The sequence below is a fragment of the Sus scrofa genome, chromosome 13 (genome assembly GCF_054392235.1).
Source record: "Sus scrofa isolate SSC_HxYL_T2T_F1_AM1 chromosome 13, Sscrofa_HxYL_maternal_Yorkshire_Landrace_v2.0, whole genome shotgun sequence".
Taxonomy (NCBI): domain Eukaryota; kingdom Metazoa; phylum Chordata; class Mammalia; order Artiodactyla; family Suidae; genus Sus; species Sus scrofa.
Window position 1 is genome coordinate 151,372,939 of NC_139395.1, and position 13,004 is coordinate 151,385,942.

Genomic DNA, 13,004 nt, shown 5'->3' on the forward strand with positions numbered 1-13,004 from the left:
TCCTCCCCGCAACTGTACGAGGTTGATATTATTGTTCCCATTTTACAGAGAAGAAAACCGGGGCCAGGAGAGCTGGAGTACCTTGGCCAGACCACAGCTAGAAAGTAGCAGTGCCCTGGATTTCTGGCCTTGTGATAGCTGCCCTCACTCCACCCCACTCCTGGTGCTGGCAGCACAGAGTGTATCTGTCACCACACTTCGTGGCAGTGGAGCAGAGTACAGGAAGCAGTGTCCCCTCTGGGGTGTGGTCCTAGGTGGCTCCGCAGGATATAAGAACCCCATTCCTTCCCTATTGCTATGTTATCACACTTACCACACACTCGTAATTATGACTGCTCTATCCCTAATACTGGCTGATAACATGGTAGCTGCCCAATAAATTTATTTTAATGCAGTGAATGATCGTGTCCTGATTCTTGCCGTTAAAATTATATGATTACCACCTTGAAATAGTTCTGCAGGGAGTTCCTGTGGTGGCTCAGTGGTTAACGAATCCAACTAGGAACCGTGAGGTTGTGGGTTCGATCCCTGGCCTTGCTCAGTGGGTTAAGGATCCAGCATTGCCGTGAGCTGTGGTGTAGATTGCAGACGCTGTTCGGATCCTGCATTGCTGTGGCTCTGGCGTAGGCCGGTGGCTACAGCTCCGATTAGACCCCTAGCCTGGGAACCTCCATATGCCGTGCATGAGTGGCCCAAAAAATGGCAAAAAGACAAAAAATAAATAAGTAAATAAAAAAGAAATATTTCTGCAAACACATACATAAATACAGTGATACAAATATGGCAAAAGGCTAATTGTTGAGTGTACATGACGGGTGTTTGAGATGCTCATTTTATTCTTTCTGCTTTTCTGTTGGAAATTTTCCATAGTAAAACTTGTTTTTAGTTTAAAATTTTTATATTATCAAATTATTATTATCATTTTCCTTATAAATATACAGATAGAACTGCCTGATATTCTGCTATATTCACCCAATTCTCACTGTTGGATATTTAACTGGTTTTTATTTGCATTTAAATGGATTGTTTTCCTTTTTCTTATAAATAATGGGATTAGCAGTCTTATATATAAATTTAGGGCTGCATTTCTGATTCTTTCCCAGTACTTTTTTTTTCTTGTCTTTTCTAGGGCCGCTCCTGCGGCATATGGAGGTTCCCAGGCTAGGGGTCCAATCGGAGCTGTAGCTGCCAGTTTATGCCAGAGCCATGGCAACGTGAGATCCGAGCCGCCTCTGCAGCCTACACCACAGCTCACAGCAACGCTGGATGCTTAACCCACTGAGTGAAGTCAAGGATCGAACCCGAAACCTCATGGTTCCTAGTCAGATTCGTTAACCACTGAGCCACGACAGGAACTCCCCAGTAATATGTTTTTAAATGTAGGAATACCAAGGAAAGAAATGGATGATTTTTTTCAGAATCTTTTTGCCACATTGCTTTCCGGAAAGATTGTGTTAGCTCATACTCCTCCAAAGGGTATGAGTCTACCCAGTCTCACTAGTATTGACTATTATTTTCTTTTTAAATGTCAGTTTGGTTAGTTTTTTAAAGTAATAATTGTTTCTTAATTTGCATTCTGGGATTCTGATTGAGGCTGGGCAGTGTCCATTAGCATTGTGGTCGTTTGTCTATCTTCTGTGAATCACCCAAGTGATAGCTCTATTTATCTCTCAGAGTGTGTTTTCTTAGATACAAAGTGTCCTAGTCCTTTGCTCTTGTTGCAGACATTTTATCTTAGGCCATCATCTGCCTTTTAATGCTGTCAATGGTTTGCTATGACATACCAAAAAAAAAAAAAAATCTCAGTTTTGGAGTTCTCACTGTGGTGCACTGGGTTAAGAACCTGACTGCAGCTACTCCGATTGCTGTGAAGGAACGGGTTCAATCCCCAGCCTGACATGGCAGGTTGCTGTGTTGTTGCAGCTGTGGCTTAGGTCGAAGCTATGGCTCAGATTCAATCCCTGGCCTGGAAACTTCTATATGCCATGGGTACAGTCATAAAAAATTAAAATAAAAAATATCTCAGTTTTATGCGTATGTGGTAGCAGCTCTCAACTTTCTCTTTTATTACCCCAATCTGAGACCTCCTTCCCACCAGCTGACTCTTACTGCTTACAGGAGGCGAGAGGGTCCAGGGGTTAAGAAGAGGAGCTTTGGGGAGTTCCTGTTGTGGCTCAGTGGTAACAAACCTGACTAGTATCCATGAAGATGCAGGTTCAATTCCTGGCCTTGCTCAGTGGATCAAGAATCTGTGAGCTGTGGTGCAGGTCGCACATGCGGTTCAGATCTTGAGTTGCTGTGGCTGTGGTGTAGGCCGGCAGCTGCAGCTCTGATTCGACCTCTAGCCTGGAAATATCCATATGCCAAAGGTTTGGCCCTAAAAAAAGACAAAAAAAAAGAATAGTAGCTTTGGTGCAAGACACCTGGGATCAAATGCCAATGCTGCTCCGTACTAAATGTCACGTCCTGCTGAGCCTCCCTGGTTGTAGTCCATAAAGTGGAGATGATGAGATTATGTGTCTCCATGTTGTTGTAAGGAGCAAATGAGCTATTATTTATAGTGTTTGGAATAGTTCCTGATATGTAGTAAGTGCTATTTAAATTTGGCTTTTATTGTTACTGCAGTGAACCTGTAAGTCTTATCATTTGGAAAGGATTTTGTTTGCAAAGCTAATCCTTCATCAATGAAAGGAGAAAGCTGGCTTTGTCAAGCAAAGGATGTGCCCTGGGACAAACAAACCTAGGTCTTTGTTACTTTAACTTGTACTTCAAAATAGATCTCCATTTTATTTTTATTAGATGCTATTAAATTTAAACAAACTAATTTCATGCCCAGACACCACTGGGTTTGTTTCTGTCAGCTTGCCCCACTTAGCATGAAACTTTAGCTTGTGGCTGAAAATCCAGAGAAAGTGAAGAGAAAAATAAAAAACAGAAATACTGTTCCTCTTCAGTTTATTTTGTTTTATTTTATTTGCTCTTTAGGGTCGCACCTGCAGTATATGGAAGTTCTCAGGCTAGGGGTTGAACCAGAGCTGCAGCTGCTAGCCTACACCACAGCCACAGCAATACCAGATTAGAGCCACATCTGTGACCTACACCACAGCTCATGGCAACAGCTCCATTTTTGACACCCAAAGTCCATTTCTATAGTTTTCAACCATATTACCTATTACCTATTACCTATTCCACTTCCATAATTGATCCCAAGGAATTTCCTTTGTTCCAACCAACCTGCCAGCTGCTATGGACATCCTATCTAGTCCCAGTGAGGCCCTGAGCCAGGAGTCAGGAGCCTGAGGTTTTCCTGCTGGCGATGCCATCATTTGCGTTGTCTCTCTGGGCAAGTGACTTACCTGCTCTGGGCCTCAGTTGAAAATGGAGGGCTTAATCTGGGTAACCTTGAAATGCTTCCTTCTCCAATTTTCTGTGACCTTTGAGGCTTTTTTGCAATCCAGCCCCCAGAAGTGGGATGCCTCCCCAGCCTTGCTTCCTTCCCCGCATTCAACCCCCCACACTCACCTCTTCTCATCCAGGATCCTTGCCATGTGAACCCCAAACTCTTTGCTCCCATGTGGATCCCATTTCCTTTAGCCTGAGAGCTCTCACCCTTTAGGCAAAAGCAGCCTTGGCTTTCTACCACAAGCACCTAATGTAGATATTAATTCCGGAGGTTGAGTGACTATTGAGCTCCGACTTTAGATACCCATTGTAAAAATGCTGAGAACCATCTGGTTTCTCTCTTCCTGCCCTTGAAGTTCTCCCAGGGGTCGGGGGGAGGTCAGGACATGGTCATAGAGCTGGTGTCAGGTGGGGCAGCTTTGCATGGGGGGGGGGGGGGACACAGAGCCCCAGAGAGGAGCTCCTGCTGGACCCTGTTACTCCCAGAGAGGAGCTCCTGCTGGACCCTGACCTCTTGGGGCTCTCTGGAAAACCCATGACACCGTGGCCCCAACCAGCACACTGGGCACTCCGGCTGCCTGCCGGGAGAACGGGCTGTACTTTGTCTTGTCTGACCTGCTCTTCCTTCCTGTTTTTGCAGACCATGGGGGATGTGAAGCTGGCTGCCTCGACGCACGTTTCCAAAACCTCCCTCACCATGGATCACTCGAGAGTCGGCTCCACGCCCCTGACCGAGGCCCCTGCTTTCATTTTGCCCCCTCGGAATCTTTGCATCAAGGAAGGAGCCACTGCCAAGTTTGAAGGGAGGGTAAGAAGCGAGGCAGGGGTTGGGGGCATGGGGGCGTCACTTCTACTCCAGCCCTCTCCACAGCAGGCTGGTCTGGCAGAAGGGCTGTTTCTCCTTTGGGCCTGCGTGTAAAGTGAATATGCACCGTTTTTCTCTATTTCTTGTGTTCGTGGTTGCCTTTGGGTTGTGCTGGAGAACTCGGGGCTTGGGAAGGACACTGAGATGTTTTGCTATTAACACAAGTCATGTTCCAGATATGTGCCCCTGACTGTAGGAGAAGAGCTTGGGTTTCAATACGTGCCCTCAACTCTGGACAATTGAGAATGAACTCTCATTTTTCTCTCGCTTCCTACCTGGAAGGAGTGTTTGGTTAACTAACCCTCAAGTGCATCCACGTGGTACCTCCAGAGCAGTGGGGGGCAAGACAGCCCTTATTTCAACTCTGTCACCTTTCACTAATGGGTAATTTGATAGGGATTGCATTGAATCTGTAGGTTGCCTTGGGGAGTATGGGCATTTTAACAATATTAATTTTTCCAACCAAAGAGTGTGGAATATCTTTCCATTTCTTTGAATCCTCTTTAATTTCCTGGATTAACATTTTTTTGGTTTTGGTTTTGGTTTTGGTTTTTTTGTTTTGTTTTTTTTGTTTTGTCTTTTGTCTTTGTCTTTTTAGGACTGCACCCAAAGCATAGGGAGGTTCCCAGGCTAGGGGTCTAATCAGAGCTATAGCTGCTGGTGTACACCACAGCCACAGTAATGCCAGATCTGGGCCGCGTCTGCAACCTACACCACAGCTCACGGCAACGCCAGATCTTCAACCCACTGAGTGGGGCCAGGGATGGAACCCACAACCTCGTGGTTCCTAGTTGGAATCATTTCCGCTGCACCACAACAGGAACTCCTCCTTGATTAATGTTTTATGGTTCTCAGCATATAAGTCTTTCACCTCCTTGGTCAGGTTTATTCCCAGGTATTTAATTTTTGGGGGGTGCAATTTTAAAAAGCATTGTATTTCTGTATTCCTTTTCTAACATTTCATTGTTAGTATACAGAAATGCTACTGATTTCTGAATGTTATTCGTGTATCCTGCTACTTTGCTGAATTTGTTGATCAGTTCAAGTAGCTTTTGGGTTGAGTCCTTAAGGTTTTCTATATATAGTATCATGTCATCTGCATACAGTGACAATTTTACCTCTTTTCTAATTTGGATACCTTTTATTTCTTTTGTTTGTCTGATTACTGTGGCTAGGACTTCCAATATTATGTTGAATAAAAGTGGTGAGCATGGGGCATCCTTGTCTTGTTCCAGATTTTAGTGGGCCTTTCACTAATGGGTCTTGGTCTCTTGCCTTTACTGGACCCCATTTCTTCCTCTGCAGATAGGCAATGACCATTCCTTGTCTGGAAAGGAGAAGTTGGGAAGAATAGCTGTGAGAACACTGAGGTTATGCCCATTTGGAGAGGCTTTTAGTAAGCCACTGGCTCCGGCTACAAGAAGTCAGATCATCAGTTTGATGGAGAGATGCATGTGGAAGTCAGGGGATTTGCAACTAATGTTTGTCCTGAATTAAACACAGGTGATCTCCCCCAAAGGTTTAGAGGCTAGAAGGCTTTGATCTGAACAAGAGAGAGCCAAGGTGATGAGGAACTCAAGGTTGTACTATGAGTCTATCATTAGAAGCAGGCCCCTGAAATCTTGTGGAAGGAAGGGGTCAAGAACATCCCTCTTCCTGGCTGATGCTGGGCTTTGTCCTTGTCTAAGTGGCTGGTTTGACTGTGTGGTCATCTGGAGACTATTCAGGGTCTGCACTGCATTATGTGCTCGGCATGGGCCTGTCTAATTAACTGCTGGCGGATCTGATGTTCCTTGTCTATCTTTTCCCTGAAGAAGGTGGTGGGAGATGTTGGTGATGCTGCAGAGTGGTCTCTTTTTCCTCTCTGAGCTCTACCAGGATGAAAGCTCTTTTCTGTTGCCCTGACTGTAGTCCCCTCATCCTCCTGCCCCCACAGCTAGCAGGAAAGAAGCAACAGGAAGAGTCCCTGGGGATTTGGAAATGGGGAAGTACTGATACATGCTGCAACATGGATGAATGCTGAAAACACAAGTGGAAGAAGCCAAACACAGGAAGCCAGATACTGAATGATTGCACATATCTGAAATGTCCAGAAGAGGCAAACATATAGCGACAGAAAGTAGATGAGTGGTTGCTGAGGGCTACCAGGAGGAGAGGGGAATGACAAGCGACTGCTAAGGCGTGCAGGATTTCTTTTTTTTCTTTTTAATTTTATTGAAGTACTATTGATTTACAACGTTGTATTATTTTCTGCTGTACAGCAAAGTGACTCAGTCATATATATATATACACATTATTTTTATATTTTTTTTCCATTATGGTTTATCACAGGCTATTGAATAAAGTCCCAGGTGCTATACAGTAGGACCTTGTTGTTTTTCCATTCTGTGTATACTAGTTTGCATCTACTAATCCCCAACTCCCACCCACCCTTCTCCTATATCCCTTCCTGCTCAGCAACCACAAGTCAGTTCTCTATATCTGTGAGTCTGTTTCTGTTTCATAGATAAGTTCATTTGTGTCATATTTTAGATGCTACATATGAGTGATATATGGTATTTGTCTTTCTCTTTCTGACTTACTTCACTCAGGGTGAGAGTCTCTAGGTCCATCCACATTGCTGCAAATGGCATTATTTCATTCTTTTATATGACTGAGTAGTATTCCACTATGTATGTGTACCACATCTTTATCCATTCATCTGTTGATGGACATTTAGGTTGCTTCCATGCCTTGGCTATTGTGAATAGTACTGCAGTGAACATAAGGGTGCATATATCTTTTCAAATTATAGTTTTATACATCTGTATGCCCAGGAGTGGAATTTCTGGATCCAATGGCAACTCTATTTTTCATTTTCTGAGGACCTTCCGTACTGTTTTCCATAGTGGCGGCACCAATTTACATTCCCACCAGCAGTGCAGGAAGATTCTCATACAGGGTTTCTTTTGGGGATGATGAAAATATTCTGAAGTTGGATAGCGGTGATGGTGGCACGACTTTGTGAATATAAGATAGTGGATTTACACCTAAAAAATAAAAAGTGAATAAAAGTGATCTTTTGAACAATGGCTTGGAAAAAACCGATCCTATCTCCATACCTGCCCTCCTGTCCAACTACTTCTCAGAGACAAACTCCTCCTTCACATTCAGACAAACATGAACTAAGAGCTGACTTAGCTTCTGTAGATGAAGATGCCTCTGCTTCCTTTGCTGACCTAGGAGGTCACGAAGGAGCTGAGCCTTTGGGTTGTTTGACTTGGAACCTTCGTAGGATGAGCCCTGGCCCAGGAGTCCACATACGGGGCTTCTCTGCTGCTCAGCCAGCCTCTGCTTGACAGGTCAGACCTTCTCTGCTCTTTGGTTTCCTTATCTGAGAGGAAACAAATAGTTGTTCCTGTCTTTTCTGGCCTACAGGAATGTGAAAAGTAAGCAAGTTGAAGATGAAAATGGTAACAGCAGTTCATAAAGTCTAAAAGCAGAGTAATAGTATTTTTTTAACGAGGAGATGTTCACACACAAATTTAATCATCTCAAACTATTCTGTGGCATTTCATACATGCACAATTTGTTTACAGTTCTCTTAAAGCATCCTCTGTGTGAACATTTTATTTTGCTTCTGTTGAGGAAACAGTTGACATTGTAGATTACCATGGGCTAGAGGTCAAAGCGAATGTATTCCTCCAAAGTCAGCTTATACAGCAGCAATTGACACTATAATGGAAATCAATTATAATAAAAAAATTTTTTTAAAAAAAGTCAGCCTGCAGAGCTCCAACTTCCCAGAGTTAACCCAGAACAACATCTTGACAGCATGCTGGTGGATAGTGGACACAGAAGGAAGATGATTCCAGAAGGAAGATGTTAGGTGGAGTGTCTGGCTCCATCTGAGAACTTGCAGAAACACAGAGGGAGGGGCCGTCATAGGAAGTGTCCTGTACGTCTGCATTATCAGTGTGGCAAAGGACACAAAGGAACACTTTGCATCAGGGAAGGGCCACATCAGATGACACCAGAATGAGGAAGTGGTTGTTTGGATACCAGAGATGAGGTTGAGCAGGGGTGTCCCTGACCTGGTGCCCTCAGAGAAAGGAATGGTAGAGGGTGGGTGGCCTGAGCAAAATAGGAACTTGGAGGAGGAGTCGCTTGTAACAAAAGACTGAGTGCCAAAGGGGGTCTCCCTCATCACAAGCAGGAGTCCTCTGCCTCAAGGGCGTGCTAACCTTCTCTGCTGTGGCCGCCTGACCCTGCGTGCAACTGACCCCTCTCTCTAGGCCCTGGGATGCATCCTGTTCTAGAGGCTCATTCTGCACCGGCCAGTCCTGGTGTCAGTTTCACAACGAGCTCCGGACCTCAGCTCTCGAGCATCTCTTACAACTGAGTGACTTTAAAAATAAGCCTTCAAGCAACTTCTTAGACCTTGGCTGGTACCCATCACAGCTGGCAGGACCTCTCTTTTCCTTACAGCAGCCTGGGGACCTCTGTCTGTTTCCTCTCCCCCTATTTCCCTCCATATAAAAAGTTGCTATCAGCTCTAAAATCTGGGTGAAGAGTGTTCTGGGATGTCCCAGCTTCTTCTGCAAGGGGATACAGGATCCTCCCATCATTATATTAACACAGTGGACTCCACAGATGTGAGAACATTATGAAAGTTTGTTTCCTACTGCCCTCTGAAGCTGGTAATACAAAGTTGATTCAGCCCTGCACTTTCTGGTTTTATTCCTGAAAGAGGTAAAAAATCTTTGCCCTCCCCACCTCTACTCCCTCTGTAATTTATTTTCAGGCCAACGACTTAATGAATGAACCCTTTCCTCTCCCCTTCTTGTTTCTATCAAAAAGACTTGATGTGGGAGTTCCCTGGTGGCCTAGTGGTTAGTATTCAGTGCTTTCACCACTGCAGCCTGGGTTCAATCCCTGGTCTGGGAACTGAGATCCCATGTCAAAGTCGCTGCACACCATGGCCAAAAAAAAGACTTGGTGACCTTAAGGCAGGACCACAGGTGCCCCTTGTGGTTCTTGGCTTTCTGAGAAACTCCAAACTGTGCAGATGCTCAGCCTGCATCTCACTCCCTCACACCCATTAGGGTTTTTCCACCACCACGGACCCCATGACCCACCCCCTCTGCCCTTCCTTTTTCCATTCTAGAGGCCACTGTAGAAGCTTTCTTTACAGCTAAGAGCGGCTCAGTGACACAGTTGGCTGAAGTCAGCTAGGGTGTCTCTGGGAAAGCTCTTGCTTTTCTGATTAAAACAAAACAGATCCCTGGATCGCTCATATTCCGCCCCTCCCTTCCTGCCTGCCTTGACTGCAGATTTGATGGCTGGTGCTCCAGTAGCCATATTCAAACCATGAGGGAACAAGCTAGAATATAAAGGGTTGGTTGGAGTGGGCATGGGTGGGTGGGTGAAACAGCAGTGTAAGTGCATCAAGACAGAGGGAGCAGCTAAGAGGCAAAAATCCTACGCCTTAGAGAGTTTCCCAGATAGAATCTTTGGCTGTGGTTATTCACACAGGAAATTTTACAGCAAATGTTCCTAAGTGATAAACACCTAATGAGATGCAGGTGGAGATATCGTCTCGAAGTGATGGGAATAAGGAGAGAAGACAGCACAGAGAAGAACTAAAAAAACCTTTTCAGACCATTACCAAACCTATCAACAGTGAGGGGAGGGCTTGAGTTGAATGTGACCCCGCAGTTCAAGCATTCTAGAGGATCCCTGGCTGTGGCCGTCTGACTTGAACCCACAGGGTCAAGGGTCTAGGGGCGGAAGCCAACTCTACGGGTGATTTAATGTCATTATAGAAAACTACTATTTGATCAGGATCTACTGCTTAAGCCAAAGCTACCTACCCACCCACCCCCGTTTTTGGCTCTACCAGCTGCAGGAGATTATATTTTCCAGATCTCAAACAACTTTGGATCTATATCTCATCTTTAGATCCAGGCAGCATGAAGCCACATTCTTGAAACTCCTGTTTCTTCATCTGACCACACACCCTCGCCTAAGAGCAGAGGATCTGTCTGCCACTGGAGAGACATCATCCCCCATGTTCTGGGCACCCAGAACCCTAGAGTTTTCTACCCACTTTTAAAACCTGCAGGGAGATGTGCCTTGGCCTGAGTGGCATGGTCAAGGGGCAGCTGTGCGCTTGGGGGAGGGGGGGACAGGACAGTAGATGCCACTCAGGTGTGGGATCTATTGTCTACCCACCTGCGTAGGAGGACCCCAGCAGTGCTGGGTACAACTAGGGCGGGACTGTGCCCCTGCCCGGTGAGCACTGCTGCCCCCGCACCCTGGGTGCTGGGATCCTCCAGGGACAGCTGGCCCAGAGGCCACAAGTGCCAGGGGCTGACTGACACGCCTCCAGCTCTTCTGTCCCCCAAGCAGCGGCTAAAGCGCCCATGGGCCGCTTCCCCCAATACAGGGTCAAGAACAAAAGGAATGAGATGGTAGGAAAAATACTGAAATTCCTACAGGTGTCTTTCCTTCTATCCTGGAATTCATCCTTATCAGGAAAAGCAAACATGGTGATAGGCCCTGGCTGGGCTGCGAATCAAATGAGCTGACACTTTAGTGCCTCTTGAAGTTCAGCCCAAATGAGGTTTCAATCCAGATGGAAGGGCTTGGAGTTGACTGAAGGGGGCTTCACAGTCAAGGGCTAGTCTGGCCTGCTCAAGCCACGTTTAAGTCGTGGAGGGTGGAGGAAGGGGAGAGCGAAGGCCCCACCAATGAAAGCAGGAATACCTCCTCAATTTCCACTTTAACCAGCAGCGCTCTCCTTCTCCCACTAACCCCTTCCAGCTCACTTCTAACTCAGGAGTATCCATTCTGCTTTCTGTCCTCAGAGGCCTTAACCATGAAGTTCTTGGGTAAAGCATCTAAAACAGGAGGATGTGATGGTATAATCAGCTGCTTGAAATTGTTCCATAAATAGCTTGTCTTATAGGAATGGAGAGGAGATTAAGATAAGATTAAGATAGACACCTTATCTATCTTCCAGGCTTGGAAACTGGTTTCTTGCTTCCTGACTTCTGCGCTTCCAGTTGGTCCTTCCCACAATGCAGGACTGACTGTGCACCTGCTAACTTGATATCCAGGAGCCTTGGATGAGGTTCTGCAGCACTGCCTAAAAGGCTCTTCCTATCAGCCCTGAGCTCCGCAGCCCTGAGCCCTGCCCCTGCCCCTCCCTTAGTCCCTCTAACACAGCCACCCCAGCCCTGCTCATCCCCACACACACAACACAGAAACTTTGTTCTGGTGTCACCTTTGTGGGGGAAGGGTAAGCAAGGAAAGCATGTTATCTTCCCTATCGATTAGGAGTGGGGGCAGAGTGTGATAGGAAGGGACCTAGCATTTGTCACTGCCCTCTGGGACCAGGCATGTGATCTTAAACATTTTGTCCTCATGGTAAAGTAGCTTTATCCTCATTAAAAAATTTTTTTCTTTAATTTTTACTCCTCGTTTTGTACAGTACATCCTTGTAGCCTATCTTATCCGCAGTAGTTTGTATCTCCCACCGCACCTCGCCCCATGGTGCCCCCGCCCCTGCATAACCACTAGTTTGTTCTCTTTATCTGTGAGTCTGCTTCTTTTTTAAAAAAATATTCACTAGTTTGTTGCATTTTTTAGATTCTATGTATAAGTGAGATCATGCAGTATTTGTCTTTCTCTGTCTGACTTATTTCCCTTAGCACAATGGCCTCATGTCCCCATTTTTTATAGAGGAAGAACCGAGCAGCTCAGAGAAATTTCAGAACTCACCCAGGTTATGTCAGTAAGTGAAGGAGGCAGTCCTTCTGGGTCCAAATCTTGTACTTCTTGCGCTACCTGATGTCCTCCCTTTTGCATGTCTCCTCTGGTTCCTTGACCTCAGTGACTGTTTCTTATTCATCTTCATGCCCCAGGAGTAGCACAAGGCCTGCCACATGGTGGGCGCAGAAAATGTTGGTTCTTCTGAGAACCAAGGTGGTAGGGTCTGACCTCAGACCTCTTGCCAGCCCAGTCCAGAGGGATTCAGTCCCACGCCTCTGCTAGGATCTTGTCTCCCCTCCCCCCACCGTGCACTGTTCCCACCTGCATCCCTGCATCCCTACTCCCTGTGCCCTTATCAGGAATGCCCTTCCTTGTCCCACTCCATCTTATCCAGTGTCAAGGTCCTATTTAAACCCTACCTCATTCGGGCTACTTTCCTTCAGTCTGTTTTCTCTTTCAAGCAATTTATTAGAGGATAGAGAAGCCAAGGTAAAGGATGTGCTGTATTCCTAATAATCACATAAAATCATCCGTGAATAATAACCACAGGAAAGGGTTGACCGCTTTGGCCTTTTTAAAATGTTATTATTCACTAGTCATCTCTTTGCCTATAACTTTATTATAAAGGAAAAATGACGTACGTGTTAAACTATTTCTAAAACAAAAACTCCAGCAAAGTAAAAAATTTCCTTGCCTTGACCCTTACTTCCACTCTCGAGAGGTAGCTGCCATTAACTATCTGAATATACTTTTGGAAATATTCTAGCCAAATACAAGCATACACCTGCATGTGCTTTTATGTATACAAATGGACCCATGTACATATACTGATTTGCAACTTGCTCTTTTATCATCTTTTGGCATTTCTTTTTGATGGTTAAATGTTTGATGAGAGTTTATTACAATGGAATGGACCAGGAAATTTGGTTATTTCTGTGGTACTCAAAATTTTTAAGGTCATAAATTGGAATTAGGCCTGATA

The 13,004-nt window shown here is 45.4% G+C and overlaps 1 protein-coding gene across 47 annotated transcripts in view; it reads left to right on the forward strand.

Annotated features, from left to right (window-relative positions):
* MYLK (myosin light chain kinase) overlaps positions 1-13,004 on the forward strand; it is a 299,269-nt gene that overhangs the window by 104,504 nt on the left and 181,761 nt on the right. For all 47 annotated transcript variants that reach the window (XR_014822439.1, XM_084986980.1, XM_084986986.1 and 44 more), the window contains one exon: positions 4,043-4,210. Coding sequence is in view for 46 of the 47 variants with exons in the window: in XM_084986976.1 (XP_084843102.1) it covers positions 4,043-4,210 (168 nt within the window). In the remaining variant the exon portion in view is untranslated. The remainder of the gene's footprint in view (positions 1-4,042; positions 4,211-13,004) is intronic.